The 27879-nt window shown below is 41.3% G+C and overlaps 1 protein-coding gene across 2 annotated transcripts; it reads right to left on the bottom strand.

The window, feature by feature from the left end:
- Window positions 1–1687: 1687 nt before the first annotated feature.
- Window positions 1688–27490, bottom strand: kcnip1b (Kv channel interacting protein 1 b; the record flags this gene model as incomplete). 2 transcript variants are annotated; one of them, XM_080748900.1, is made up of 8 exons in its annotated part: window positions 1688–1735; window positions 4088–4150; window positions 5463–5567; window positions 5654–5761; window positions 5857–5927; window positions 6018–6087; window positions 6926–7050; window positions 27403–27490. In XM_080748900.1, 8 exons carry the CDS (start codon window positions 27488–27490, stop codon window positions 1688–1690), a joined length of 678 nt encoding a protein of 225 aa, XP_080605026.1. The 2 variants fall into 2 exon arrangements, with proteins under 2 accessions (XP_080605026.1, XP_080605027.1); XM_080748901.1 differs by lacking the exon at window positions 27403–27490 and adding an exon at window positions 12188–12260.
- Window positions 27491–27879: the final 389 nt, after the last annotated feature.

Here is a 27879-nt window from a genome sequence, read left to right as displayed (position 1 = left end):
GTGGTACTGTGGTAGTGACCACAATGCCCATATATGGAGATCTCTGTAGGGCCTGTATTGACCATCTGTTTGCCTGTGTCCATTTATGCTCATATATGGAGATATCTGTTTCTCTCTGTCTGCATCCAGTGCTGGTTCCCCCTTTAATGCAAACCCCATTATACCTGTTGTCATAGGACCCCGTTTTGACCATCTGTTTGCCTGTGTCCATTTATGACCATTGACTCATGTGGCGTACGTGATGTCAGAGCCTTTTATGAAGTGATGTCACAATGAGTCAGCGCTTGCGCCGCTTTCCTCCGGAACAGTCAACAATCAGCTCCGCATAAGGAGATTCCGAACGTTTCGCGCCGGTTTCGGAAAAAATGCACGTCGGGTCGGGTCGAGGCCCGGCACTGCACTCCGCGGCGGGGAACGCGTGTGCCGAATCTGAAGCCGATGGGACGAACGGTTCTCGAGATACGCGGATTACATACAGACACACACGCAGACAGACAGAGATTTGTCGCATTTATAGATAGATATTGTCCTTCGCCATTAGGTGGAAACCTTGTATGTTCACAACTGTTACTTTTCAGGAAATGGAAAAAAAGAACCAGTGTTCCACTGGACACAATGTAGTTATTTAAACATCATTGGTTAAATAGATATAAAACCCACCGACAGACTCTCCACATTCACTCTGGCATCCCTATTTTGGACATGTCGTTATAGGCGAAAAATGTTAAAATGTCCACATTTTTGAAAGATAGTAGATCGGCTATTTTTTATTTACTTTACAAAAAGAAGAACTACAGAGATACAAGGTTTCTACCCAACAGCAACATTTTGCAAATATCCATGAAATGAGTACCACCAGTTCAGAGTCAGTGAACTGTGTTGGATAATATGACTGCAAGCCAATTAAACCATACAAGAGTATGCTGTCCTTTTTTCCATGGGCACTTCATTTTGATACAGAAGTCAAACTTGCATTATACACGATTAGATAATAGACAAGCAACCAGGAACATTTTTAATTTGCATACTAGTGCACAGACTGCACACATTACCCTTGTTAAAACCTACTTGAATCCTTCTTGAATTTCTAATGCATCATAACTGGCATTCAGACAAAAGCAAAGTCATTGCAACGGTGGAAACAAAATACGACACTTCACTTTGTGCCAGATATCTGTCGACAACTAGATGCATTAAATAAATAGTTATCTTAGACAACAACTTGTTGAGAGAAAGCTTTTTAGAGGGCAATTCGAAACCTCTCACTCTCGCATGCTATTTATTTATGGCATATTAAATTAACACTGTGACAGAAAACAAATGGATCTGCTGGTTGAAATATCTCTTCACTTGGAAGCAGACGTCTAAAGTAGGAGTGTTTCCATATTAACAGATCTTGATCGGAGGACTAAGAAAAGGTTCCATGTCCAAGTCTGTTAGATGTGTCACACTGTATTGTGTTACAAAAGAGAGCTAAAAGTATAACACAGGTTCTAAAGAGTGATCAGTAATCTTTTTCCAGTCCAGGGCCTTCCTTCAGGCCATTGTGGTCATAGTGTATCCACACTATTGCAAAGCAGTTGGACAAGATGGGAGTAGGATGAGAGATGTGTCGCACATATTTATCTATACACAATGTACACACACCCTGAGTTCTCCCATTCTGTCGGTCTTATGATGTCCCCTCCTACATCACATTTTCAAATAGCTGCATGGACCGCATCATTGTTTCATCCTGGAACAAAGGAAGAAAAGTCATGACAAAATGATTCAAGAACAAGCCTCCCTTAAAGACATGTAACATCAATCAGTATTGTATATAAGTTATATTGCATAAATAGTAGAGCCTACATATTACATATTTACATATATGTACATATTTCATGTAGAGCCACAAATTCACAACACAGGAAGTGAAGGACTTAATTGTTATGTCCTGTGTGAGGAAATGTCTTGCTCATACTGTAGGTCAGGGTTCCCCAATTAGTTTTCCTCAAGGGCCGAATTATGTCTAGGGTACCAACTACCAAGCCGACTGCCACAGCATTGCAGGGGGCGGCGGTGGCGTTCCCGCTACTCCAGCGACAGTTCAGATATCGTCATTGTCGGGTGAAAATCTTGTATGTCCAAAACAGTTCGTTTTGCATTTATCATTTTAAAAATTATTTTAACTAGTGAAAACAGCCGATCTACAAGCACACAACGCCTCGCACTGCATGCTTGTAGATCAGCTGTTTTCACTACTCTTGTGCGACGGCCTTGTATGATTTGCGAAAGAAAGTACAAATTTGGAGATACAAGGTTTCCACCTGACAACGACGATATACTAGTGTTGTTGCTGCTCTTATACCACCATTATTACTGGGGTTGGTGGGGGCCTGACAGTAGCCCCCCGCGGGCCGCCTATTGGGGAACCCTGCTGTAGGTTATAAACATTTATTAATTTAAACATATAGGTGGATATTAACTAAGCTGTAAAATGGCCTGTGTCAGCGTCCTAGGCATTGTCCCAACACACTGCCTCTGTCAGTTCATCTGTTTTTCAATTTTGTTTTCCTGACAAGTTCAGAAATAAGGAATGCTATGATGCAGTTTTATCATTATTTTACATACTTAAAAAATATATTGTAGCCTTATAACATGTTGGGAGTGACAGAATGTATTTGTCTCTAGGTTGATGCTTTCGAAACACTACTGAAATGTAAAAGTTGGTAAGAGGCCATAGTATACGCGGGACAATCAATATGAGCTGTGCTATTGACAAACATTGCACTCTGGGGAGGCAAATCTTTATCTAAAATTACAATCTTAATTTCCAAACTAGATATGGGACCAGCTGAGGACACGATGCCATCATCTGCACTGATGGAAGATGCTTTCTGGCGTTGACACTGCTGCTGCCTGCTGGTAGGTGCTGGACAGTTTACTAAGCTTTTGTTGTCGTTGTTCACTGGCCCCCAGAAGCCAACATATTGATGATTCTAACCACATAAGCCTGATTCATACTTCATACAAAATTCGTAATTTTCTTTAGGTTTTGGAAAATGTCCACCTGTAATGATATGCCCAACAGGATGTGGTTGATGTATCTATCAGGTAAATAATAAACTGTAGAACGTAAACAATCTAGGGACACACATCTTTGGATATGTTGGGGTTTAACGTGCGCAGCAGGAGGTCAGGATGAACAGAGAGAACTATCCGAGCTGTTGGATTTATTTCTAGTTGTCTTGTCTTGACTTGTGTTCACTTGGGTTGAGTACAGTAAAGCCCATTTTCCACAGGCCCAACACCACACCGCCCACTTGTGCCAGGTTTTCCACTACAAGGACCTGGGTAGAGTGGTGTGAAGGTGGTACTAAACGTGGTACTAAAAAGTATCCACTCTAGAGTAGGTCTGAGCTAGGCCAAACAGGGCCAAACACTTCATAATGACTGATCACTCTCTGACTTTTCATTTAGACCACCAGGATATAGTTGTAATACATGATAATAGATTCTATTGTGTTATTATAACCACTAATATTATAATCTATTATAGTGTATTATAATTATCATAGTAATACATTAATACTTTATAGTGTATTATAATCACAGTTATAATCCATTATAGTGTATTATAATTTAGGATAGTTGTAATACTACTTTATATTGTATTATAATCACAGTTAAACGGCTCAATTTGTTTCTTACCAATAGGGGTACTTTTGTGTAATGGAAAATGTAGATATTTTTATGTGGTGCGGTGTGGTGTGGTGTAGTGTGGTATGGTGTGGTGCTAAAGCTGCAGTCGAAAAGGGGCTTTAGCTAATTATTTAACAATCTCTACACACAATTTATGGTCATTTCTTTTTTTAAAGATTTGTTTCTGGGCGTTTATGCTTTTATTGATAGGACAGTAGACTGACAGGAATGGGGGGAGAGATGGGGAGTGAGTGACACGCGGCAAAGGGCAGATCAATATGCGCCTGGACCAGTAGGCCAGCGGGTGCCCCCGTTATGGTCATTTTCATATCAGTAGAGCAGTCTACAGTGTACTCACTACACAGTGGTCCTTTAATTCTCAATTGTGTGTATTGTAACATACCTCCTGGCATGCCAGAACGAACTCATCCAAAGTGACAACTCCATCCTTGTTTTTATCCATTTTCTATGGGAAAACAAAATGTGCAAACAAAATGGACATTATTACATTACTTTCAAGTGGAAAGCAATGTCTTGGAACTTAACTTGTGAACTCATCTTGATGCTGAACATTAAAGGTTGGTGTTTTCAAAACATTGCAACCTTTAAAAGTTTATAAGTGACACATTAAGCATACTGTTCGTCCATGCTGGAATGATGAATGGGACAGAAGAGTTTTAATGTAGCATAAGCCGCGAGGCGAACCCGGGCCACTTTGATAACAAGGCGCGTACGTTACCAGTCTACTAAAGAGCCTGGCTCGGTAGCGGACAGCAACACAGCACCCTGGAAGCCTACATTCCAGAGCCCTCTATTGGAGAGTCACGTCATCTCCGTTCACACTGCCTGGCTGCCGTAGGACCGCTGCCACCAATGTAAGCCGCAAGGCAACACCAGGAGGGGAACCTGGGCCACTTTGATAACAAGGCGCGCACGTTACCAGTCTGAGCCAGGCTCGGTAGCGCACAGCAACGCAGCACCCTGGAAGCCTACACTAAAGGCTCATCCATACTCCAGTTTTAGGTGAGTAACAACTCGGTGTTGTTTTCTAAAGTCAGAAAACTACAACATTACGTCACACACCGCGGTGAGTAGCAACTCACCTCTCACCCTGATACATCCAAGCCCCCAGAACCATGGGGGCGCCCTGAAACCAAATGGACATGGTGGCCGTTTTGAGGTACTGCAGTTGGGTCTACTCACATGAACGCGCGTCTAGGCTTCTTTGTATTGACGCGCGTTCATACCGGAAGTGCTCGTTCATGAAGCGCGTCCATGAACACAAATTATGACGAAAAATGCGTCACAGTAGACCCACTACGTCACGGTTTTACTAGCCGGAAGGAGGGATGAAAACGCCTCATGCGCTGGGTGAGCAACTCAATGCAAGTGGACGGGCGGGGATATCTGGTGTCCTCTCTATTCTTATTATAACTCTATGGATACATCTCTCTGTTTTTACTGACAGACAAGGTGAGTAGCTAGGTGAGTAGCTACTCAACTCACCTTGGAGTATGAATGAGGCTTAACACTTCAGCCATTCATTTGTCATAAGAAGTGGTCACCAATAATGCCCGGCCACAGTACAAGACTTTCTTTGATTCTATGTGTCATCCCCCCTGCTTTCCTTTTTTTTTGCAGAAAGTAAATTGATCTAAGCAGCCTAGTGTGAACACACCGTATCCTATAAATACTTTAATTCCCTACATAGAATAATGAGATGTTGGGGTTGAGAAAGCGTTTATGATATGGCTCATGCATGCTGTAGGTGAATTAACCTGGAAGAAAGCATCCACGTGCTGTTGTGGGACATCTCCCTTGAGCGCAGGGTAGGTGTATTTGCCCATCATGTCATAAATGGCGCTTACGATCTCAGTCATCTCCTAAAATGAAAGAAATGTAGGTAACAAAGTTTTACAATGTAGTACATGACACCTATGACATAATTTCACATCCTCCACTTCTATACCTCTCTGTTAATGTATCCGTCTCTGTTGATATCGTAAAGGTGGAAAGTCCACTCCAGTTTTTCTCGTAGTGATCCCCGGAGCAGTGTCGACAAACCCATTACAAAGTCCTGTCGGTAACACACAAGGACAGAGGTAGAGAACATTGAGGCCAGAGAGCGAGAGACTTCATCGGTCAAATTGTTTATTTCATATTATTTATTACCTCAAATTTAATAGATCCATTGTTTGTTGTGTCAAATGCATTGAATAGATAATGTGCATACGTGCTTGCATCTGCAAGAAGAGAAAGACAATTGTAGGCTATGAAGTCTTGAGGTTAGTACATATTATATTCTTCTTTAACATGGGTGAACCGTGTCCTACCTCCGTGGGGAAAGAACTGAGCGTAGATATGTTTGAATGTTTCCTCATTTACCACACCACTTGGACACTCCTGTGGGAAAACAACACTCTGGTTGCTGAACTTGTTATAAGTCCACAATACATTGAAAGAGAATTAAGGAAACTCCCTGGCATTATCTCAATGTCTATCATTAATATACTATCGGCAGTTTCAGATTGAGGTCATTGTTGCAGATTTGGTGATTGTCTGGGTCATTAACACGTTTCTGCACAATTATCGAAATGATTTGATCAAGGGTAACAAAGTGTTACTAGCCATGTAAGGCAAGGGCCAAGGCTAATCATAATTATAATAATCTGGGCTGTTACCGTTTTCGAACTGGTCTCGAACAACCCTAAAGGCACATCAAACTGAAATATGTCTGCCGTGTTTATGAAGAAAGTCTGTTTTCTCACACTACTAGGGCTGTCACGATTATGACATTTTACATGATGATTAATTGTCACTCAAATAATTGCGATTAACGATTTAATTGTGTTTTTGTCGTTGACAATTACATTTCTTTTACGTTGCACATGGTAGATATGACACATAACCTGACACATAACCTAAATATACAAAGAAATTACTGACATATTTGACAACTTTATACTTAAAAAAGAACATTGTTAGTGGAAATAGACGATCTACAAGCTCACAACGCGTTGCGTTGCGACGTGTTGTGAGCTTGTAGATCTGCTATTTCCACTATTTTTGACTTTTTTTGATATAAACATTTTTCAACATGGAAACAATTATGACGATTATGAAAAATAAACGCGATTAGGTCAAATAATTGCTATTAGACGATAATGTAATAATTGTGACAGCCCTAGACACTACTAAAAAAAAGCTCTAAAACAAACAAACATGAGATGCTTGTGCTCACATTCTTGAATCCACGGTAGAGGATCTGTAGCTCCTGCTTGGTGAAGTTGGTCTGTGCTTCCAACTGCTCAAGACCCTCAGGTCGGTGACACACCATGGTCATCTCCAGCTCATCATCTGTCTTATCTACAGAGACGAGAAAAAGGCAAAGCGACGAATGTCTTATTGCTATTATACAGTAGCATGATTACAGGATAACCCCTGTCTAACAGATATCCACAAACACCTGTGGTAGAGCCGGTGAACCACAGATGCTCTGAAGCTGTGTGACAGAGACAGCTGCCGTGGCGATGGGAATATTTAGTCAGCATATCTTAAAAATATGAAAAGGAAAGCAGAAAAAAGAGGTCAAAACTAGCAGGAAAAGCGAGAGAGAAAAAAGTTTAAGGGGAATATAATATACAGTGGCATAGAGGTCAAAGGCACGTCGCGAGCCATATAAAGCTGTGCTCGTGCCACAATTGGCCCCATGGCCAGACACTACAGTGTAGTGTATAGTGTATGCTATAGTGTATATATAGCAGTAAGGCTTAGAAAGTGTAAAAGAGAATGATCTCAAAATGAGTGTGAACTAGGACTGCATCTTTAGAATGGGGATGAAACTAATGGCCTTCAAGTTGTTCAACAGTGTTGAACAACTATGAAATCGTTTTCCGTGGTTTCACATTCACTCATGACTATTTCTATTCCTCTTGAGATCAAACATCGACATCACCATATTTTAGTTGTTTGCAAATTTGAACTTAAAGAACTGAATGCTTAACAATATTGTGCCTCTTTCCCAGACGAGTCACTGTGTGAAACTGAGATAATTAAGATAAAGGTAGTAACAATTTCCCGCTTGGGTGGCACAGGGGTAAAGCACTTGCCCACCACCGTGGAGTCTAGGGGTTTGAATCCACCGCGGTGCATTCAACTTAGCCGAGCGTCTATGTGAACACAATTGCCTGTGGGGAGAGAAGCATGCCGGGGAGTTTGATGTATGTCACTGCACATACTCCCACAGGCGGGGGGCGGTACCTGTCAGTGGGGAATGCTGACAGGTACCTCACCAACATTGAGTAGGATGGCGGAGGCGGTACGTTCTCCCAGTGGGAGCTCCTCACTGGAAGGTGAACAGCAGTGACACCACAGAAATGTGTGGGTAGGATTTTAATTGGCTCAACTGGGGAGAAATAATAAGAAGGAAAGATAATATCTTCACTTTTCCTAGTCTCTCACTCGTATCCGTTTTACTTCTGTCTTTGTCCATATGTGTCAAATACAAATGGATAATTGATCAATCTTTCAAGGATTCTTTGGAGATAGACAACCACGTGCATGTGAAAACATGATGAATTATTTCGCAGACCTGTATAAAAGTTGACAAAAAAAAAGATTTGCCACACAAACTACCTAAATGTAAACCTCTAAAGAAATGCTGCCTTATGTGTGTCTTTATATCAGTCCGCTTTTAACCACTTTCTACCAGTGTCCCTATTTTGAGCATGTCATAGGCTAAACTTAAAAAAACTAAAAAACTAAATTTATAATAAACAAATTCACAATGCGTACTGTTGCTCACTTTGTGAGCTTGTAGAAAGACTATTTTTAGGGAGTCATCAATATGTCCGTACAGAGACAAATGTGTCCGTCCTTGGCCTCGTCCGTGACAAATTCTAGATTTTGTTACTTTTTATTTTGATCATAAGACCCAATTACTGAATGTCAGTCTCCAGGTTTTCTTCAGAATATGTGGGACACATTAGGAGTCCACTAGGACAGCGGTTCTTTAATGTTTTATTTTCAAGGACTCCCATAACTCTGAGAGTGTACAAATGCAACCAAATGGACCCGTAGGGACCTGTAATGGTCATTTAGAGCTAGCTCTTTATGTGTGTGTGTTTACTTATTTTGTATGCCTGTGGCAAAAATTGAATTTTGACAAAGATGTCCACCATAAGCCAGCATGACGATGGCTCCTGACTATTTTTTTGCTATTCGTCATACAACAAAGTAGGCTATATAGAGAACAATATAGAGAATATATAGAGATAAGTGGTTAAAGATAACATTTGACAAATCCCTGCAATCACAGTGTGATGAAGAGGAAGCTGGCAGAGGTGATGAATGGAGGAAGGAGAGGTGACAGTGTGAGATATGAGGAAGCAGGAAGGGAAGGATGGAGGAGGTAGAGTCTGTAGCAAAGGATAACTAGGTTGAGATTAATGACACCGACATTAATTGTTTAGATAGTTAAGACAGGGAAAGGGCAGACTCACTTGTGAAAATAGTCATTTTACCTGCTTAAAAGCATTGTTTAAACCAACACACTGTGTTAAAAACAACAAATTCCAAATTGTATTTTATTTGTATGAAACCTCAGCATGGGAAATACTAATCATTTTACTGCCCACACTACTAGGCCACTCTGCTTCCCCAGGGTCTACTTAAAAATCACCTTTTACCACCTTCTAAATGGCAAACCAATAAGCCATTATTATTGCTGTCATAGGATTCAGCTAAGGAGCCATTTGAATCCCATGACTGGAAGGTCACAACACCCATATACTGGATCTGCTAATGATGAATGTCAGCTTGATCAATGCTTGATCAATGTCTTCCACGCTTGTGGCGTCGAGTCTACGACACACATGCTAGCCAGTGGACATACGTATACACCTGGTCCTGGTGGCTATTACGGGCAATCTGGGAAACAACTGTTTTCCTCACCATCTTTTTTGACAGAGGTGTTATGAGAAAGCCTTGGTATATACTTTTGGTGATTCTAAGACAATTGGCAAGCTAACGGTATGTTTCATCATCAGCTCTCAGTGGTCTACTGATGATGAGGATGTTGAAATTCATTATCATTAGAGTAAATGCCGGGTGTCGTGCAGCTGGTCAAAGTGTAGATGAGAAGCGTGTAGATAAGTGCACTACCTATCAGGTTTAGGACATTACATTTTAATTTTGAACATTGTTTGTGCATGACCCAACTCTTTAATATCTGACTATAACCATTTGAAGTTTACGGTCTTTTGAACACACTGTAGAACATTTTGTTAAAGCATGAAGGACATTTATTTTTGGGGTGCTCCTCTCAATCCGTGCTATTGAATTCCCAGGGACGATCATGGCGTTATTAAAGCTAAACCTTTAGTAGTGTCGACGAGATTGAAGATCAATCCCTCTGTTTAACTGTACGCACAAGATAATTGGTTATTCTTCTTTACTCTTCTTTCATAGTGTAACATTGCTGTGAAATGCACTGCATTATGAGATGACATTTTTGAATGGTGTTAATATTGTATGACTCTTGTACATTCACTTGTGTGGTACAGTACAGTACAGTCAAGCAAACATTTCCGAGTAGAAATCCTAAAGCTCATAAGCAGTCAGCAGGACCTTGATGTTGCCTAATGGTTATGTTTCAGTTGAGTGGTCTATTTTAAGTGATATCAACCAAGCAGAGACACACACTGGTACTGTACTGCAGGGACGTGCAGAGAAGGTTAGAGAGGTAGGGGCTGAAATTTCTAAAAGGGCCTTTTAGTGGAAATATCGAAAACAGCAGACCTCCAAGCTCACAACGTGTCGGGAGCGTGTCGCTGTTACTACATGTCATCTTTTCGACACCTGACTCTAACCCTAACCTCCGTGGAGTGAGTCGCTATAATCCTCCGGTCGAAATGATGATCGTTCGAAAGAGCGCGATTTTACCCAACACGTTGCAGCGCGTCACGTTGTGAGCTTGGAGGTCGGCTTTTTTCGGTGCTTGGTACAACAATGAACTAAGCATAATCAAGTCAATACTGTAGATGTGGCATAACTGCATGGATTTCTACACAGAGAGGGCAATTATTTCATGCAGCATTCAAGTTCAGGAGAGTTTGGACAAGGCAATTCTCTTGAATGCTGCCTTCAGGTAGGCCTATAGCATGGAAAGAGGGCATTTGCATTTCTTTCACCATAGTAAAAAACAGCATTCATGGTCTGCACTTTTTACAGACGGATAAAAGTGCAGGGGCTAAAGCCTCCTTTGATGTGTGCCTGCTGGACTGTATGTTTCAGTGTGTCTGTACAATACAGTCATTTACTGCTGTGTCGTGCTGCTTTAACTTCATCATTCATCCATCGTAGTCAGAGCTGAGAGTTGTGCATGCGTTGCGCTTGTGCCCCCACAACCCAGTCTCCATGGCAACGTGGTTCTCAAGCATAAGCCCAGAGAGAGGTATGATATGTGAGCTGAGTGTTAATGCTCATGCTCTTGTTCTAACACCCCCCCCCCCACACACACACACACACTGACTCCATCACCCTGGTCTCTGGGATGATTGTTTTGATCTTCGTCTTTCCCAAGGGCATCTGGATGTATTAACCCATGTTATAACCCTCGGCCATCACCATGGTAATGGTCTATGCCAGGGGTCTTCAACGTGTTCAGGCTAAGGACCCCTTAGCTGAGAGAAAGATGAAGCAGGGACCCCCACAATCCGTTCATAGATTCCATATAGTTTCATCGTTTGACAGCACAATCATCAGTGTATTTTGGATTCATGTCAATTTGTGTTTTCAGATATTTAACCACTTGAACTGTCAACACTTAAAAAACTTGACCTTTTCCCCTTTTTGCCGAAAATAGCCGATCTATAAGATCACAACGCCTCGCAGTGTGGGGCGTTGTGAGCTTGTAGATCTGCTATTTTTGGCTAAAGTTCTGAGAATATGGACATTAGGGTTCAAGTAGTTAATATAACTATCACACAAAGATTTGGAGGACGCCCTGTAGTCACTCTGAGGACCCCCTAGGTGTCCTGGACCCCCTGTTGAAGACCCCTGGTCTATGCCATGTTATATCACTCAGCCATCACCATGGTAATGTAATATTATCTGTCTCACTCCACTGATTATTCTCCCTCCCACCTCTCACACTTCTGTTTCCCCTTCATTCAGTAAGGTTTATGTGTTTTTTTTGTCCAACTAGCTATATTTACACTACGTTGCTGTTGCTTTTAATAGTTCTTGTATCTTCACATTGCTACTTGAAGTAAACCACTTCAGCTTTAGATAAAAGGAAATCAAATGTGGCTAAACGACAAATGATCTTCCCCATTATGGCATTCCGTATTCGTTCCACAGTCATTTAACAGACCTTTGCAAATATTTGACTCCATAGAGAAACATAACATTTATCATTGACGGGCATTCCCACTGAATGATTATCCGAACGCTCGCATCTATTTATCTGTCTCCCCTGTCTCTGTGGTGATCATTGACGTACCTCTGGAGGGTCTCCTCTGCTTGGTTTGCATGGTCAAAGTGCCCACCACTGCACCCATGTTGTCACCGTGGAAACCAGCCTGTTCAAGCGACCCAGAGAGTAGTCCTTTTATTTATTTCTGAATATATGTCAGAAGCCTTTTGTTTCTTTCCCGTCTATTGCTCGGTATCTTTGAGGGGCATTCCTTTTTATCTCCTCTCTGTTGCTTTAGATCTATCTCTGATGAATGTCCTCTTCTTTCTCATACGGTCTCTCTCGGTTTACTCATCTCTCTCTCTCCTCTCTCTCTCTCTCTCTCTCCAAACACACACACACGTTGCCCTTCCGTTGCCACTCCCCTTATTCTTTCATCTTTCTTCCTTTCCCCTCTTCTTTTCTCTGCTGCCCCTGTTGTCAGATAACATCAGTAACTGTTGCAGTACCCACCCCCTCCCCACCCACCCACCCACCCCACCCAGCATAGTGGCTAATGTAAGTGTGTAACGGCTCAGAGGTCTTTTGTTCTTTGCATTTATCACTGTACATTTCCCTCTCTTATGTTTTGCCCTTGCCATGCACGCACGCACGCACGCACGCACGCACACAAACACACACTAAAAGTTAAGGTGTATTTCGCTACTTTGTCATTTCTATGCAGGCCTCTACAACTTACTGTTTTGTTTTGCACATTCGTATCCTTACAAACAATATCTTTGAAAGCATCCAGACTATGAAAGGTATAGGATTATTTGAATAGCCTGTAACAATTTGAGAAACAGAGATTGCAATATTGATAGACTTAGAGAGAAATTAAAGTTTAAGTTATGAGGTCTGAGACAAGAATTTCAAATAGTTATATAACATCAGGCCCGGCCACACAGTGTGCAGTGGTAACATTGGACTCTCTCTAACCTCCTGAACAAGAGTCAAGAGATAATTCCATAGATCACAGTTGTCAGGACAAGTCGTCAAATGTATTTATAAAATGTATACAAAAACAACCATTTTTGACCAAAGTGCTGTTCAGACCAGGAGATACGTTGCTAAAATCGTAAAAACAGAAAAGTGTGATTCTCGGGGGACAGCTCATTTTGTGGATCCACAGATAGAAAGCCAATTCATTTATATTAAATAGCCCATAAACAGGAAGTACCCTAACCCAGTATGATTAGGCATATAAAACAGTATTATGTATTCAGTCAGAGTCAGACCACAGAATAATAGGTTATAAAATAATAAAGTATATCAAATTTGGTTTCAAATTGTCATGAAAAATAAGCTGTAGTTTTTCTGCTAAGGGCGGTGAGATGTATCAGGGAAAGAATTGATGACGGTGCACTCTAGGGGCACCTTGGTGTAACTTGGCAGAAGGCTGGTGTAGTTGGGAATTCTGCCATCAACACTGGCACTGATGACATCACCGAAACTCAACAGGGCATTTCCTGGGCTCTTTCATTATTTTAAGCCTGGAATCAAGCCATCCAGGCTCCAGGTAGGTGAATCATGACCATAGAACAGTCACTGTTTGCAGGTTTTCTAATATGTTTTGACACAGAATCAAATGTTTTATGGCCATGATTCACCAGGAGATGATGGGTGTTCCGTTGAAGATAATAACGTATTTGGGAAAAAAAAGGCCCCCCCTCACAATTTAGTGAATCATAGTACAGGTAAACGATATGGAGTATGAAAACCTTGTTTGGTGGTCATTGTCACCACCGGCCAGACAAATCTGCCTTTGCAAAGAAAAATGATGCCCTTGGCTGGCTACGCAAGGCTAAATAACTGTATGCTTGAAGCAGGATGGAGAGGGACCAGTAGCCATGGACTTGTCAAGGTTGCAGGTAATGGGTGGGAAACCTTTGGGCTGTATTTTTGTATTTATTTTGTATTCAAGGGGAACAATAGTATTCAGAATAGCAACACAAGTGGTATTAAATAAGGAAGTGAGTTCTCAGTGTTGATACGGGGAGCAGAAGCCTCATTAATGCATGTATTGGGAGCAGCTATTAGAGCTTCAGATTGGCAGTTGAATAGTTAATGTGAGCGCAACTTAGTAGAGATTTAGTAGAAGAGAAAGACAGAGGTGCATCAAATGTAATAGCACTATAATCTGCCATACAGGCATCAATGAATCTACATAATATCTTCTGATTGGAAAACCAAATCATAAAGCTGTGTTATTAGCTGAAATCAAAACTGTTATCACTAAAGAGAACTGTTATGTTGTGGACAGTGCCACTTCCCCAGTGTAGTAAGGTAAAGTTAGCCGAAAGTTAAACCAATCTGGGAACTAAATCTAAATCAATATCTTTCTTCACAAATGTGTTCATAAAGGTGTCTACTATCACCTCTGAACTTTATGGGAACCAATCAAAGTTGGGGGTATCGGGATACCTGGGCCTGGAATTTAAAGGGGATAAAATGAAAGAAAATGCCAATAGGAGCATATGGGGTGTGTAATTAGGGTATTTTTTGCTGCTGAATCCATTCCAACCATTAGTTTTCAGTTTAAATGACTCCTCGGCCATAAAATAGGCCTAATTGGCTAAGGCTTAGCCAATCATGTCATTCGAGTTCACCTTTGTCCTGTTAGTCCCTATGCTTAAACCCTTTTGAGTGTTCCTTGTCAGATTGTATCATGTTATCATGTGTGTCATGATGTGCGCTTACCCACCTGATCTTGAATAGTTTTCATGAATTAAAACCCTACTCCAACCATTTTCTTTATTGCCAATATTATGTCTCGTGGACACAAAAAGGTAGTTTGTTGTGGCCTATTTTATGGCCAAGGAGTCATTTTTACTGATAACTAATGGTTGGAATAGATTCATCAGCCCCAAAATACCCTAATTACACACCTCATACGCTCATATTGGCCATTTTTTATTTTTTCCCCCTTTAATCCCAGGCCCACGGGATACCCCCAACTTTGATTGGCTCACACAAAGTCCCCCAAGGGAGTTGTGATTGAGAAAGTTCAGAGGTGATAGTTGACACCTTTATGAACACATTTGTGAAGAAAGATATTGATTTAGATTTAGTTCCCAGATTGGTTTAACTTTCGTCTAACTTTACCTTACTAGGGTGTGTGGGGATGGCTGGTCTCTCTCTCTCTCTCTCTCTCTCTCGCTCTCTCTCTCTCTCTCTCTCACTCACTCACTCACTCACTCACTCACTCACTCACTCACTCACACAGACAGACAGACAGACAGACAGACAGACAGACAGACAGACAGACAGACAGACAGACAGACAGACAGACAGACAGACAGACAGACAGACAGACAGACAGACAGACAGACAGACAGACAGACAGACAGACAGACAGACAGACAGAGACACACACACACACACACACACACACACACACACACACACACACACACACACACACACACACACACACACACACACACACACACACACACACACACACACACACACACACACACACCATCCAGGTGGTGAATTAATTATTGAGATTGTCCTCAGCATCCCTTTCCTCAACTGAACTCTACACATTTTACTCTCTCCCTACCAAATCCCACCAGAGTTGACTGCAAACTTCATTCATGATTCAGCATAAAACAGAGCTAATTGTGGGCTTGCCTGAAAGACGAGACCCGTATGTTATACCACAACTTTATAGGTCAAGTTTATTCTCCTCAAAAAAATTACCGACATTACAAAGGAAGGGCCTTTAGCCAATGAGGAGCAGCATTCTTGGTGACATCACCACCAACAAGTTCACTACGCTGAAAGCTTATGTTCTCCCAGGCCAGTATGTTCTCCCAAATCTTTATACTCGGGTTATTCCCCTCAAAAAATTGTCTGACAGTACAAAGGCCCAATGAAGGAGCAGCGAGCCCACACTGTTTCGTAGGAACAGTCTTTCTAGTTCATGTTTAATATTTGCCTTGAAGACTTCAGTATAGATTTAACCTTGTTGAACCTAGCAATTACAGTAGATGCAGTTGATATACAGACCTTATGTAGTTGTAATTATATCACTTATATCACCCACATAGACACATCTTCTTTTTACATATCAGACTTAAGTAAACATACTCCTGTATTGAAATATTATAGTTTTTAGATTTTTAGAAATCTAGATAACCTTTTGTTGTCATGTGCTACTGGTGAGCAGAGAGTTGTCAGCCTCACAGGTGACCTTACAAAGGAACCTTTGACCACTATTTGTCTCTGAACCAAAGCCTCATTTATTAATGTGGACAGTCACAACTATAAACTAGCACTAATAGGCCTATATCAGTGAGATTGTTATTCTACTTCTTGAACAACAGGTGGCAGCAATGTAAGCGCCTCTTTGGCCAAGGTTGGGCTGTGCACACTGCCAGCTGTTTTTGAGCGGTGGTCACAACGCTCCTATACGTGGCCGTGTGTGTGGGTCTGTCTGTCTGTCTGTCTGTCTCCGTGTCTGTCTGTCTGTCTGTCTGTCTGTAGCCTGCAGTAACCTTTTCTGACCACACATGTTAAGGGAGGGGCGCTGTTGCACACACACACACACACACACACACACACACACACACACACACACACACACACACACACACACACACACACACACACACACACACACACACCACCGCTCAGTTCACACGAGTGTAATTTTTTGCATTTGATTGCATAGCATAGACGGAATCAGATCAGATAATTGACAATGTGCGAAGGTATACTATAGCCCAATTCCCCTGGTGCAACTTAAAATAATTATATCACAGCACACCAGACCACAATGCAGTGCCAGAACCCTTAATACTGAATAATTATGGGCTCTAATTATGAACAACAAGTGGTGGAGGTAATGGAAGACGAATGCAGAGAATGGAATAGAGAGTGAGAGAAGGCGAGGGATAAAAATAAACAGGAGGGCAGGGAGGTGTTACATAAAAATGGGTAGAGAGATTATTTAAAAATTAAAAGCAGAGACACATACTGTCAGCTTCAATCCACTCCCTTTACAGCCACAGAGTGTGTGTGTGTGTGTGTGTGTGTGTGTGTGTGTGTGTGTGTGTGTGTGTGTGTGTGTGTGTGTGTGTGTGTGTGTGTGTGTGTGTGTGTGTGTGTGTCTGTGTGTGTGTGTGTCTGTGTCTGTGTCTGTGTCTGTGTCTGTGTCTGTGTGTGTGTGTGTGTGTGTGTGTGTGTGTGTAAGAGAGGGTGAGGTAATTTAGGGTAGATGATAAACAGACTGGGCTGTATTTTGATTGTCTTAAGTACCAGCTCTTATACCTTAACTTAAAGGCATGCCAATAATGTCTCCCACCACCGACTTTCCGACGTGCAGCTTTCCAAACTCTAATTCGGGGTAATGCTTCTCAGAAGATGCGAGTGACTGCATTTTCTAGTTGAACCGGACTTTTCCGACGACAATTCCGGTGGTCGGAGACAGTATGGACAGGCCTTTAAAGATGCAGTGCCATGATATTTCCCCCTCTAAAACATGATGATCAGGTATACTAGGAGGATTTTTTTCTTCAAAAAAGTGTACAGAAAGTGTTAAATTGGGTTTTTATGTGGCCACACCCACCAGTTCATTAAGCATGCCTGGTGGCTGGTAGCCTCGGAAACCCAGACTTCTTTTGGTGATCGGAAGAAAAAGAAGTCTGGGCAAACCCCCCTATAACTGTGCTGGCTCATGACATTTTAATTGTATAAATAAATGTAGCCGTTCAGATATCTTATTTTACATCAGTATTGTTCATGTGAACTGGTTTGTTTAGGCTTATCCATTATAATGATAAAATCACTATGATTTATCAGTCGTTTTCCACGCGATCACTTCCTCATTTACTCAAAGTAGACAGCAGGGGGAGTCATGTCCCTCCTCATTTACTCAAAGCAGACAGCAGCAGGAGTCATGTACCCCTCTGCGTCATTTTGAGACGTCGGAGGACACGGCGAGATCCGCCGGCCAACAAATAATGTCCGCGTTCCCTCAGAGTGGGTGGCTGGTGGCCCAGCTGAGGTTAGCCACACCCACAGTGTTGGGTGAAAGGTAAAAAGGGAGGGGATGATTATATGATTACTGAATGAATTTCCCCCTTGGGATAATAAAGGTATCTATCTATCTATCTATCTATGATGTCATTTAATCTGTGTTTTTCGACTGGGCCTTTTAAGGCCCAGTCTTTCAGCTTTCAGGAAGTAACCAAAACTACACAGGGAATACAAATCTGCACATTATAACCACACCTGGGGGTCTATTAGAGTAATGTCAACTCCATAGACACACAGAAAAAGTACAAAACTATTGCACCACCTCTTTAAGTTAAGAGCTGGTACTTAATCAATCAAAATAGAACCCATATATAGTGTGAAATTGTGAAAAGTTGATGCACTCCAAATCTGCGCTACACTATTGGGCAGGAGGTAAAGGAATGGTAGAGATGCTTGGACCACAGATGTGGAAGTCCTGACTGCCTGACTGCCATGCGAGGCCATATGACTACTCTGCCAGAGTTACTAGTTAATGTTAAGATGTAATGGACGTGAAGGGCAGGGAATGTAGGCTAAAGTCAGACAGAAAGTCTTAGGACCTTGCAGTCATTATTACTTGTGAGGTCTTAGTGTTGTTATTCTTTCAGATTATTTCTTGGTATTGATGCTTTATTTGGATAGGGACAGGAAAGTGGAGGAGCGAGAACAGGATGACATGCAGCTAGCGACTTCGGGTTGGGTTTGAAGAACTTGCAGGAAGGACTTATATACTATAGCCTTATTTGTGTGGTATGTGTGCAGACCACGTGAGCCACTGAGGTGCCATGTCTTTAGTATTATTTTTGTCCATCATTTATTAAGAATGAATGAGTTTGAGAAAAATTGCTGAGTTGTGAAACCGTGTGCCTGGTAGGAGGCATTTCAACTGCGTGGGTTTATTGCATGTGTGCATTGTGTGGGCTTGCTCACATGCACACCGTTTCACAATGTTTGTTACAAAGCATGCATGCATACTCTATGCATAATGCAGTGACTGTTCTAAAGATCTCTGCACGAACATGTACTATTTCCATATTTATAAATACACAGCAATTATTTAGGAGTGAATCCATTAAAAAAATTTAGCTCATTTGGTCATAATACTTTTAGTTTTTAGTTTTCAGTTTGCTCTAACTTCAGTCGGGCAGAAACTTCAAATTGTATGTTTCTTTGCAAAGTAAAACTGCTTCATCATACAAGACTGTCACACAAAACTAGTGAAAACAGCAGATCTACAAGCACACAACGCCTCGCATCTACAAGCATGCGAGGTGTTGTGTGCTTGTAGGTCGGCTATTTTCACTATTTTAAATCGTTTTCAGAATAACAAAAAAGGGAAGGTTTTGGACATACAAGGTTTCCACCCGACAACGACGCTATATAAAGTACCTATATACAGTATGCTATATATTCTAACCTCATGCATATAATGTATGACAAGTGCATGATGGTCCTATAATAGTCTAAGGTGATCTCTAGAGAGATGTTATGTTACTTGGCAGAGGGTTGATGGGGCCACAGGTTAAATTAAACCAAGATCTGTGTGGCGTGGATCAGTTATTTACTGCAGGGGTTCTCAACCATTTCAGGCCACGACCCCCAAAATTATCATATTTTAACTGGGGACCCCAACCCTGACAAGCACTTGGAATCATCAATAATTACAACACCAGAGGCAGCGCCACAGATCACTTTCAACCCAGAGTCAAAACCAACAAGGCTATACCACCAAAATGTGGAAAGCCTTACCGAAGGTCGTAAAGGAGTGTGGATCACTAGCATCCTTTAAAATTGCCCTGAAAAATCACTTACAGGCAGCAGCCGTTCGCAACTGGTAAACAAGAATTGACACAGTCAATATAAAATCTGTGTGCTCGTTTTAGTGTAAAAAAAAGTTTGTAAAAAAAACATTTTGAAAAAAAAAAAGTTTGAAAATTTTTTTTTTAGAAAAAAAAGGTTTAGGTCCAAAAATGTGTTAAAAAATCGACCTGATGGTGGCGCTATATGGGACAGATCCATGTCGATGAGATAAGTGTAGACATACTGTGTAGCGATTTGTGTGATTTTAGGGCAAAAACTGTAGGAGCAGTATTCAAAAATGTGTTTTAAAAAAATTGGCGGGGGTCCCTGGAGCTGCGGGGGTCCCTGGAAGGGTGGAGGTTGTGGATTGGCAGACAAGGATTGTGTGTGGAAAATTTCACATGGATAGGGGCAAAAAAGTGTGATGTGACGTGACAGACAGACTGACGGACAGACAGACAGGCGGTGGAGGTTTTCATAGTAACGGCGACCTGACGGTCGCAATTATAATCATTAGTATTGTTTATTTTAAAGCTGTACTGTGGAAGCTGCTCAACTAGTGGTCAGTAGCGGTATTGCTTTTTTCGGCCGGAGTCGCCGCGGACCACCGGAACGGGGGTCCGCGGACCACCGCGGCCGTCGCGAGCACCTCCGCCTTGCCGATACGATTCCGTAGAGCCGTCTCCCATCATTTTTAGACCAGAATTGAGGGAGTAGCAAGCAAGATTCCTTCACCAATGTAAACACAGTTGCTGAGGGAAGCTACTTCCTTTAGAGACAGCAAGACTCGCTGTGATTGGCCGGTGGTGTATGATCGGCGCTGTGATTGGCCGGTAGTGTATCATGTGGGAGATGACATCATTTTGCCGGGAAATTCTCCCCCCCTCACAACTCATAGAAAACATATAAAGAGAAGGCTTCAGAAGCTGAAAATAACGGAGTGGATGTTCTAAAACTTTAGCGATTTAACAGTTAGGACAATTTTAAGATTTGTTTTATAAAAAAAGTTACATGGTATAACTTTAATTATTATTATTAAGGAACTCTAGAAATCTCAGTTGGAACTGTTACCCCAGTGACCCGATGCTGGATAAGCGGTTGAAGATGGATGGATGGATGGATGGATTATTTTAGAGTAAGCTACTTTATTTACCATTATTGTGTACTCTGCCACATGGGGAGCAATCTTCAATTCAATCTTCAATTCAAAGAAGCTTTATTGGCATGAGAACACAAATGTTTACACAGTGGTGGAAAAAGTACCTACATTTTTATAATTAAGTAAAAGTATCAATTCTGCAATGTAGAATCACTCTGTTACAAGTAAAAGTCCAGAATTACAAATGTACTTGAGTAAAAGTACAAAAGTATTGGTATCCAAATGTACTTAAAGTACCAAAAGTAAAAGTACAAAATGTTTGAAAATAGCAGATCTACAAGCTCACAACGCGTCGCACCGCAATGCGTTGTGAGCTTGTAGATCGGCTATTTTCAAATAGCCTTGGTATAACATAGGGCTAAAGTGGTTTATGTATGTTTTAAACTGTAGTTATTGCTTTGTAGATTAGCATTATTGGGCTAAATGTAAAGACGCTACGCTGCGCCAACCGTGAATTCAACACAATCTGCTGTTGAGCAGTTTAACCAATTTGCTCCGTACGTCTACACAAACGGTCAGATTACAAAGATAAATTGCTTAGTGAAGGCTCACGGATGTCACCATAGGGTACGCTCCAGCAGAATGTCCCGTAATGATCGTATTATTTAAAGAGGAGCATTTTAATCCGATCGGTCGTTGTTTCCTTAAAAAGGTATTAATGTATCTAAGTGCAGTACACCTCGCAACCGATGGGGTCGCATGGCTGAAAAACAACAGAAAATGACGTCTGATCGGATTAAAATGCTGTTTATTAAGCAATACGAAAGATACGGGTAATTCTGCTTGAGCGTACCATACTGTGACATCTGTGAGACTTCAGTAAGCACTTTATCTTTGAAATATGAACGTTTTTGTAGACGTACGTAGCAAATAGGTTGAACTGCTCAACACGAGGTTGAAGTGAATTTATTACGTGCCCTATCTAAATTGGTCGGGCTAACAGTGCTAAATGTAGCATAATCAGTGTTTGTGTAACTTCAGTTAGAAAGATAATCTGACGGTTCTGACAGACTTAACCTCCTCGCGTTGTGAGCTTGTAGAAGAGCAAAAATAGAGTTGGGTCGCCGTTTTATTCCATGAGTAATTGTGTATAACATGCCTGCGTTAGCCTGCAGCTAGCGCTAGCTAGCGTTAGCCTGCAGCTAGCGCTAGCTAGCGTTAGCGTTAGCCGTTAGCCACACATCCAGAATAGTCTAATAAGTCAATTTTCCAACGGCGAGTGAACGATTGCATTCCGTGTCCTTCATGGATTTTTTTCCCCCTGGCTGTCAATGTTTTTATTGTCCAAAAAGAAAACGTTCTGAACGTTAAAACTAGATAGTTTTACGATCATGACAATGTTGTCAATGCTAAGTCAATGCTAAGCAGGGACAACAAACATTTGAGTACTTTTGCCAACACTGCTAATGTCCCCATAGCCTGGGGGTACTGTCCTGCGATTGGCCCTTAACTCAGTACCATGTGACATGGATAGCCAGTCCAGAAGAGGTACCCAACGGTCGCTAGAATCTCGTCTAAGAAAATGAGCTGATGAAAGAAATCTGTTACACAGATTTAAAAACTAACCTAGCCCAACCCTACCCTCCCCTGCCCCTTCTTTGTATATACTGTTTGTTTAGACTTACTGTTTTCTTTTTTCTTTTTCTTTACATATCTACTGCATAGTACTGTGTTCTATTTGTCTGTCATTCAATGTTATATGAGATACTTAAATGGTTTCCAGTGGAAATAAGCTTAGTCTTTTCATGGATCTCCTTTTAGTAGACCTTGTACCAGTGAACTGTACCGTCATTAAACTGTACCTTTTCCTATGCAAACTTCTAATAAAGTCTTCAATCAATCAATCAATCAAGGCATTAGATTTTGTATAACACGGTTATATTGTGGAAATAGCAGATCTACATACTCTGTGAGCATGTAAATCAGCTATTTTCACAATTCTTTTTAACGTTTAAGTCCCTTAAACGTTAAAAATACCCTTAAACGTTATGTTGGTTTGTTTACTGTTGAGTCCCGGGCCCACAGGGTGAGAACCACTGATTTACTGCACCCCTCATGCTAGGTGATTTGGATTCACACACACACACACACACACACACACACACACACACACACACACACACACACACACACACACACACACACACACACACACACACACACACACACACCTTCGGACACACCTTCGGACCAATGCCATGGCACCGATAAGCCTTGGCTAAGGCTCTCAGACAGTCAGTGTGCATGACTGTTTCTCTTGTGATAATAATAATAATAGAATAGTTACCTATTTCCTCCCGCGAGGGAAATTCAGTATTTTCAGCCCAACCCAGCTGATTTGCTGCCCACAAGAAGCGTGTGAGCAATAAGGGGTTACCCTGGCCTTGAATCAAACCTGGGACAACCAGGGGCTCTGGTTCCCCAGGCGCGCTCCCTAACCATTCAGCTATGCTGCCCCAAATGTGATGACATAGTGCTGTTGTAACTGAACACCGCCTGAGAGACATGTACCTCAACCTCCCTTAGTGGACATACTCTTCTCTGTTGTTTATATTATTATTATTATTTTTAACAGCAACATCATGTGGGGGAACATGGCACAACTCTAGGCTTGATTAAAACAATATTATTAATACCTCCTCCAGTCACGATAGATTATATCTGACATCTTCCATAACCGTCACTGTCTCTTTTATCGGTTTCTTCTGACTCTCATACATAATACACCAAAGGAAAGTGACCTCCTGTCACTTGGACTTTAAATCAACTGCTCATAGTGCATCAACTCAGCAGTACAAACAGACTCAGAGATCGAGAAATTCAAGATACACACATACTGTAGCCTGAGGGTTTGCAGTGTCGGACAATAATCTGTATTGTGTATACACCAGCAATACATGACCAGAGACTCCATTTAATTCATTTGATTTCATTTCAGCTCTGTTGCCATCATTATTTGGGTTGAGTAACTTGACTATAGGGTCGCATGTGGGCTGTATGGTCTGATTATTTCTTCATGAACAAGCTAAGTAACACAACTTGCACGTCTTACTGCACTGTGTGCGTGACTCCCTGAGGCCCTCAGGTCACATTTACATTGATGTCCAGACAACTGAGGCAAGAGGTGATGTTTATTGACCTTACATGATTATGTAATATTTTTGAAGGTCTACATCCATAACAACATTGTAAACTAACTAGTAAATTTACTTAAGTACTTTACTTAAGTACAATTATGAGGTACTTTTACTTTACTGTAGTATTTAAAAAATGTTGTACTCTTACTGTAGTAATTCAATTGTTTTGTACTTTTACTTCTACTCCACTACATCTCAGAGGCAAATAATGTACTTTTATTCCACTACAATTATTTGAAAACGTTAGTTACTAGTTACTTTGTGAATTGATTATTATTACACAACATACATTAACCACTTGAACCCTATATACATTTTGGCCATTTGAAAATAGCCAATCGACAAGCTCACAATGCGTTGCATCGGCTATTTTCGTCTACTTTCATCTTTGAAAACTGTCAATCTGTTAGCAGATATGCCTGAAGAAGGTCGTTGACCGAAACGTTGCATTATTATTAAATAAAAAGGAGTGTTTTGGCTAAGTGTAAGATGGTGTGCGGGTCATATGTGCTACTGGTGCATGATTGAAAGTATACATTGAACCCTGCCTACGCACCCGTCTCTAAGCCTATCAGGTGTGCATAAGACCTCGTTGCCTATCTTTGAAAACTTGAAATGGGACATTCTGCTTTTGTACTTTTAATGCCAGTCTTGTAGTAAAAGAGTATTTTTACATTGCGGTATTGATACTTTCACTTAAGTAAAACATGTGAGTTCTTTTTCATGGGAACAGAAGGAAGTCTCTGCCTCAGGAAATAGCTGCTCAGACGCTTACCCTTGAATAATCATTCATGCAGGTGCGTGTCACAGTGTGGCCTAGTTCTGATCTGGGCTGACATATTGTGAGCTTGTAGATCAGTCAATCTTTGATGTGCAACACCGTTGTACGCCTAGATTATAAACTAGAAAAAGTGCTCCTCTGTGCACAGGTCTCCGCCAGGTCAAGTTGGTTATTGTTGTGGGCAAGCAATGTTTGAAATTCGGCCAATCAGGATGGAATATGAAAAATCTGACAGATCCATCTCTATAGAGATAATGTGTACCGATTTGTGTGATGTTTGGACTGTAGGAGTAATATTGTGTGATGTTTGTTCTGTAGGAGTAATTTGTTTAGCAAAGATCTGCCTCCTGGTTGCGCTATAACAGGACAATATGAAACAATTTGCCTCTAGTTTAGGGAGGGTGCGTGCAAAGTTTCACGCCAATCGGTCCAGTTATAGGTAAAAACATGAATCGGCCTGTTATAGCGCCACCAATCCCACCATAAGGCCGATTCCTTAGCTAGCCTAATGGCAATGACCTGGCAACAGTCTACATAACATGTTATTTAATTACATTTTAGCCTTTGCCTAAGCTAGTGGTTCTCAACCTGTGGGTCGGGACCCCCAGAGGGGTCCCCAGATTTTTTGCTAAATGTTTACATTGTTTTCTCACTCAACAATAAACAGACCAATCTACATTATAAGTATATACATGGTATCTGCACATTTCTAAAGTGACAATTTAAGGACCTTTTTAGTACCTCTAGTACCTCTGGTCAAAATTAGGGTTAGGGTTAACCCTAACCCTAATTGCAATGGGGAGTTCATTCCACAGTTTGGGAGAACAAGGGAGAAGAGTCTGGGATGAGTGGAGCATTGTCCCTTATGTTTTGGCGAAGGTTCTGCCAGCTTTTAGCTGATCTGAGTGAGCGGGAGGGGTTTTAGGGTTGGTTCAGGCTTTGAAGGAATACCTTTGGTTGCTTTGCAGGCCAAAATCGGTAGGAATAATATCCAAAAATATGCCTCCTGGCTGGTAGCACTATAACAGGTCGATCTCAGACATTTGGGACACAGACGGATGGACAGATGGACGGACGGCCTGATGGAGACAATTAACCATCACTTGTTTCTGCCTAAAAAGGCTATGGTAATTGGTAACCACGTTGGAGAGTGAGCAGCATGACTGCTACCCTCATCAGGGGCGTCTATACTTTAGCTATTGAAAAATAGTAGATATACAAGCTCACAGCGCGGCACCGAGTGCCGCGCTGCGAGCTTGTAGATCTGCTATTTTTGAAAAGTCATGATAATATGTGCAAATCTTTTAATATATGTATTTTTTAAGCGAACATTTGAAACTAAAATGTTGCTTCTGGGGGGTCCCTGGAACTAAGTATTTTGAGATGGGGTTTCATGGCCAAATAAAAAATGAAAACATGTTTTTGAAAAAAAAAATTGAAATATTCAAAGACACAAATGTCCACGATTTTTCAAAAAATAGCAGATCTACAAGCACTCTGTGCCGTGCTGTGAGCTTGTATATCTGCTATTTTTCATTAGTTAAAGTATCCAGGGCCCAGAATTTGGTGCGACACCCCTGACCCTCATCTCACCGAGCAGAGATGTAAATGTGACAAAGAATGTGTACCTAGCTCTGCATTGGAGCAAATACTTTGACTAGAAATGGTTCCATCTTTACTGACAGTTCAAGAGTGAGAGCAGTGTTTAATGGAGATTTGGCCTGTTTTATCTGTAGTGACCCTATAGCCAACTGTGACGTAGTGACTCGGCATGTGCTGTTTAGATTGCTGTTACGTTGAGATATTGAAACATGAGAGACATCAGGTTGATACAGATGTTGCTGGGGTTTTGTGTATGTTATGTGAAGAAGGGATTTATAGAAAGTAATTTCAGATACAGATTGACCTGAAAAGAGAGATAAAGAGATTCATGGATTGCGCAACGGGTGGGAAGTATATAGAGTACAGTACAATCCTCAGTATTCAATTTACGCTGAGAGTTTACAAATGGAACCAAATCGACCTGTTTGTACTGTTAGGGTTAATTTAATTCTATGGATTTTATAGTGTATGGCTGTTACTGAAATCAAATGAAAAGAGGTGATAACATACAGTAAGCACATCACTCAGTATTATTAAACTTAAACAATCAGGGAGGTCCCCAGCTAAATGATTGAGAGTTAGGAACCAAAATGACCGTTACCGTTCTACCGTGCTTTCAGCGATTTTTTCTATAGCTACCAGCTACGTACAAGGCAAGCTGAAAGTTGATTAGACATCCAACTACATACAATACATTAAAATCTAAACATAAATAAATAGGTGAAAGACAAGCTATTAAGGCAAGACATTAAAGTACCTTTCACGAGGGTTCCTGACACAAGTCTTTGCAGAGACTGGATTAATTTGAGCACCCCCTGTCTGCAGCGGCTGGTACAACCAGACATCCTGAAGCAAGTGGTGGTGGATGATGGGGCCACGGGTTCAAGACGGAAAATGAATCCACTATCCTCCAATATGGCTTCAAACAATGTCAACACAAGGAATGCAAGAAATGTGATATTTTTCCTCCTAGAGGAATATAAAATGCAACAAGGAATGGTCCCTAAAGGAGAGAAACAGTTGAATAGTTTACGAGATATGAGGTCGTACTCATAATGTCTTCTTGAGGAAATCTTCAGTGAAAGAAAAATGAGATAAACGTGAACGTCATTTACAAGATTGAGCTTTTATGCACGTTTTCCAACCCGGGTGCAATGCATGATTTTAAAGTCATACAACAATTATTTCCAGGTATCTGTTTACTCAGACAGTTATTCCCAACATGTGCATTTCA

The sequence above is a fragment of the Nannobrachium achirus genome, assembly GCF_963921795.1.
Source record: "Nannobrachium achirus genome assembly, chromosome: 19".
NCBI lineage: Eukaryota > Metazoa > Chordata > Actinopteri > Myctophiformes > Myctophidae > Nannobrachium > Nannobrachium achirus.
The sequence above is the reverse complement of the archived record's forward strand: the minus strand, read 5'-3'. Positions and strand labels throughout refer to the sequence as shown.